Source organism: Centruroides sculpturatus, unplaced genomic scaffold, assembly GCF_000671375.1.
Source record: "Centruroides sculpturatus isolate CEXI.00-Female unplaced genomic scaffold, Cexi_2.0 scaffold1812, whole genome shotgun sequence".
NCBI lineage: Eukaryota > Metazoa > Arthropoda > Arachnida > Scorpiones > Buthidae > Centruroides > Centruroides sculpturatus.
The window spans coordinates 115,971-121,512 of NW_019386588.1; the positions used below are offsets into that span (position 1 = coordinate 115,971).

The 5,542-nt window shown below is 29.2% G+C and overlaps 1 protein-coding gene across 1 annotated transcript in view; it reads right to left on the reverse strand.

Moving 5' to 3' along the window:
- LOC111615365 (protein FAM49B-like) overlaps positions 1 to 604 on the reverse strand; it is a 14,008-nt gene extending 13,404 nt beyond the window's left edge. Inside the window, exon 1 of the mRNA XM_023356782.1 lies at positions 446 to 604. Coding sequence (XP_023212550.1) covers positions 446 to 538 — 93 coding nt within the window. The 5' untranslated portion in view covers positions 539 to 604. The remainder of the gene's footprint in view (positions 1 to 445) is intronic.
- Between the last annotated feature and the right edge of the window lie 4,938 nt (positions 605 to 5,542).

The following is a 5,542-nucleotide window of genomic DNA, read 5'->3' on the forward strand; positions in this document are numbered from 1 at the left end:
TGTTCCGCGACGAAACCAAGCTTTAGCAACGGGCGTAGTCGAACGGTACACACTCGGTAAGCAATCCTACAATTTTTTGTTTATAACGTAGTTTATACGGATTATTTTCAAAAAAATATACGTATTTTGGAAATGTTGAGTCGAATTAGTCTAGAATCGATTAATTTTATGGAAGAAAACCTTTCAAACAGCCATAGTCCGTAAACTATGATTCCTACAAAATTGATTCATAAAGAACGGAACGTATCTACTGTCTTATAGGGGGATCTACTGTATAGTTTATTTAAGTAAAAATGTTTTTAAAAATAAAATTAAAAGGCAGAATAACTGCATATAATTATATTTTGAAGCAAATTATAAATGATATATTAATGACATCATCAATAAAGCTTGATGTTATTAAATCAAATTATAAATGGAAGGAATACTCTGAAATAAATCGTACCTTCAGTTCATCAAATGCTAGAACAAAGTCTAATAACTCCGCAAACTGTTTGACCAAAGCTTGTTGTGTTTCTAGATGTTTAGTTGGAGTCATTGATTTGGAACACAACTCTGATAATATTCTAGGAACAACCTCCAATGCTGTAAAAGTACAAATTTTAAATGTATAAATATTCAAACTAATGAAGCAAATAATTTAATCAATCCAGATGCATAAATATATAATTTTAGAAAAAGTATTTGAATTTTCATAATTGTTTTTCAGCTAATTTAAAAAATCCAAAACAAAATTATTTTTAAAGTTGTTTTAAAATTACACTTCAATCATATCCAATTTATTTTTCAACAAAAATTACTGAATAAAAATCATTTCAAATTACAGTAAAATGTAAACAGTTATAAATGAATATACTTCTCGAGTTAATAATTTCATGAAACCTTGAAATAAATTAAACATCTCTCTTTAATGTTTATCAGATTATCCTAATGTTCAGTATGTAATGTTCAAATAGGAAAAAAATTATTGAAAATTCTTGCTCTAATTCTTCATTAATTCATATTTGACTGCTGCTGATTTTAAAAGGTTTATTTAATTACAGATATCCCTCGTATATCATGGTTACGTTCCGTAAAAGTGCCATGTTATGCAAATCCATGCTGTATGAAACAAAAGACTATTAAAAAACATGGGGTTAGATTCCAAAAGTTAACAAACGTATATTAAATACTTGGATTGGATGTTACGCCAGCAGTTGTGTTAATTCAATCAGAAACTTCAGACTAGGAGGGTTAAAGAGAATTAAAAGGAATATTTTGCCTGAATAAATTGCCTGAGGACGACATATATTTACGTTGAAAGCATTTGCTAAATTAAAATATTCCTTTTAATTCTCTTTAACGCCTCCTAGTCTGAAGTTTCTAATTGAATTAACAAAAGTATACTATTCTTTTTAATTACCGCAAGAAATATGTTTATGAAAGCAATCAATAATTAACTAACAATAACAATCAAAAGTACTGTATGACATATTAATTTTGTTTGAGTTGTTTGAGTTGGGAACTGTTCAAATACAGAAATACCACTGTATTTTGTTTGTCGTTTTTATGAATGAAGTAATCATTCCTAGATAAGTAATACTTACAGTTAATATTCACCTAAAAACTTTTAAATAAGCTTTTCTAAATATGAAGATTAATCTATAAAAACAAAACACAATGACAGTCTTAAGGATTAAAGTCTGAAAACAACATCAACAATACCTGGTTGATAGGAAAGCTATGACAAGGAAGAAAAAATTCTATTATCAGTTTTCATTAAAGTAAACCTGATAAAGGCACAAAACCAACTGAAAATATCAATATTCCAAAATCCATGGGCAAATTTACGATAAAAAGGCATGCTTACTTGAATAAAAAAAATACAGAATAATTGAGTTTACATTTAAAAATTGTGAAATTTTGTACAGAGGATTTCCAAAACCATGGTGGAGCGAAACCAAAAATGGTGTTGTGCAGGGGGATTTCCCAATTTTCAGTGTTGTAGAAGTGCTGTGTTGTATAAGGGATATCTGTATATGAAATTTATTTATATTAAATACTTAACTATTTAATCCACTTCATATGTTTTATCTAGAAGTAGGCTGACCATACATACCATTTTTTATTCTGTCCCAGGCATCCCATCTTTGTACTAAATTTTCACTTTTGTCCCTTTTTTTTGAAAATCAAAAAGTTTGTATAGTTTTCTATCTTCCTAAATTATATATAAAACACATTTTTTTATTCCTTACTTGTCATTTGTATTGACACATATATTGTATTCCAAACTCATCACTTATTAGAAAATACTTTGCATCAATAAAGGTCATAAATTTGAATCGATAATACCACAGAAGAAATGACAAAATAGAGATTACAGAATAGTTTCAATGAATTTGAGGAATGTATTACATGAACAGAAGCACATGAAATTAAATAAATGGACATTAATAAAAGATAATACTGTAATAACTAAAACACTTGAAGAAATTGAATAAATTAAAAATCCACATAGCTAACAGATGAGTCAAAATATTTAATGAAATGCATGAAAAGTATCTTGAATTCAAAGATTTTAATAAATAATTTAAAATAAGTCATTTGCTTTTCAAGAACTACAGCTTCCAAGAATATTTTCACTCAAATTTCCTGCAATCAAAAGATAAGTTTAAACTAAATATTGCCATAAAAGCTATAAAAGGAATATTGATTATAAAGAAAAACTGTGACTTACATTGCAATAAATTTTATGATAAAACTATGTGACTAGAATTTAAAAAAAATAAGTTCATCCAAAAAATATGCTTGGTTTGTCACTAGAAAACCTATGTCAAACCTAACCATTAAATTTAATATCCATACTACTATATAAAGAGACAATATATATTTCATTTGTTCCAACTAATCGCGAAAACTACTGAATCAATCGTTACCAAATTTTAACTGTAGCATCTTTATGATCTCCAGAATGTTTACCACTAATCAAACCATCACAATTTTTATTAATTAAATAAAATAGAAATGGATTTCTGTCTGTCTATTTGTCTCTCTCTTCACTAGATGGCAACATATGAATTAGTACTTCCTGTCAAGGAATTAAACCTACAGATTTTTTATTAATAAATAAAATTGCAACAGATTTTTGTCTGTCTATTTGTCTCTCTCTTCACTAGATGGCAACATATGAATTAGTACTTCCTGTCAAGGCATTATCTCTAAGAAAAGTATATTATTGAAGTTTACTATTATATTTGAAGAACTGACATTAAATTATAATTAGTTAATTAATTAACAAAATCTTTGAGGCATTAAAAAGTCGTGTCATTATGCTCGATGGCAGTACGTGTACATATGGTGAGTTTTTGAATCATTACATATTGTGTTCGTGATTTGTTAGGCCTAGCTGTATTTGTTTGAATTTTATTTATTTGTGTAAGCGAAGGTTATGCCTACTCAGAAACGACAAATCCTTCTTGCAAAAATCTCTAAAGTGCTTTCATTTAGGACACTCTTTTAGACTATTCATCATCAGCTAATATTGGGTCTATATATAAAGTATGTGGATATTGCAGTGCTCTGAAGTGGAAGAATGAATCACAGGGGATTTGCTGCTCTTTTGGCAAAGTTAAACTGGATGTTGTACTTGCCTCCAAACTTTTTCTATCACTATTAAATGGGACTCATCCTAACACTAAACATTTTTTAAAGCACAATAGGGCCTTCCAAATGACAAGTTTTGGTGCCACTGAAATACTTGAAAGAAATTTCATGCCAACATTCAAAATTAAAAGACAGATATATCATTTAATAGCATACCATTATTCCCGACAAACTACCCATTCAAATGTAAACTCCTACAATTTCCAGTTGGTCTATACTTTGCAATGACTATTAACAAGTCTCAAGGCCAAAACCCGAGAGTTGTGGGACTTGATCTGGGATGCAGTTGCTTTTCATATGGCCAACTCTATGTCGCACGCTCGTGTGTTAGTAGCTGCAAATCTGTTCATTTGTTCTCCTGATGATAAAACATAAAATGTTTTATATCGGGAGGTTATTCAATAAGTTTTTCTAGAAAATATTCCACATCTTTAATAGCAATATAATGAATCTGTAACACAATTCTCTGCAGATATACTCTTTAGGTAAGTAAATATAATTTCACCAAATAAATATCTCCCGCCAATGATGGGTAACACAACTAGTCATATAATAAAAATATCACTTTCTCATTATTAGATTTTCAAAAATATAATCTTTTAGAGAAATTTACATATTATTTTTTACACCACCAAATCGATATCAATAATACTAACAAATTGTTAATAATGCTCATCCTTATTCTTGGTGAAATTTTATTAAGAGAAGTCCTGTATTTATCACCTATGGACTTCTCAACTCATTTTGGGATCAAGAAATTATTGTCAACCTATATAGAAAACAGAGGCATCTTAATAGAAATTTATATCATTTTATTTTTGAAAAGTTGAAAGTAATACAGATAAATTCTACATTTATAGCTTTTCATTGCTTTTACTTCAGTGAATAATTTACATATAACAACAATGCACCTTGCAAAAACATCATAAATCTGATGTCCTTGGCTGGAATCTGATAGACAAGTGATTTAACATTTTCACACAAAATATAATATGTTGGATACACTTCTCAACCACTTCATACAAGACTAAAAACATAAATACAACATACACACTAAAAGGATTATGGAGGTGTTATTTGCCTTTTCTATGGAGGATTGTAATACAGTGGAATGGAAGAAGACATAATAATCTTTTACAAGCTAGAATTTTTGTTAAAATCATACACACACGTTTTGTATATTTCCAGCATTAAACAAAATCCCAAACAAAAGTTTTCAGCACATTTTGCGAGCCTTCTTCAGGTTAAAAGCCATTCCAAAGCTGAAGGCATTATATTGACTTCTAAAATGGAACAAGTCAAACTGTTCCATGATGTTATTTAAAATTTTTACGTTGCAATTCAGTATTTATATATTTAAATAAACTTAAAAATTACATTAGATAATGACATAAAATAACTTATCATAAATATTAACCATATCGAAGTGAACGGTTAATGAAATATTGTTTGTTAGAAGTAAGTTTAGAGAGTAAAGCTTGACAAGCTTGTGGCATGTTAATGCTTTCTCTAATACATCTACAACAGCCGCAAATGATCGGGCTATATTTTGGATAAATAATTATAAATTAGAAATGAATTTGGCACTAGAGTGAGGCGTTAGGCACCATCTCTTATTAAAATTAATGATTAATATGTAATTAAATAATTTAGAATAAACTGGAAGAAAAGAATCGGATGGAAGTGAGACTTGAACCCACAACTCCCGCTTACTGTGCAAAAGTGTTGCAAGTTACGCTACCCGGACCTCCGGTCTGATCTTCTCTTCCAGCATATATAAGATATGCTGGAAGAGAACCCGCAACTTCTGCACAGTAAGCGGGAGTTGTGGGTTCGAGTTCCGCTTCACGCCAATTCTTTTCTTCCAGTTTATTCTAAATTATTTAATTACATATTAATT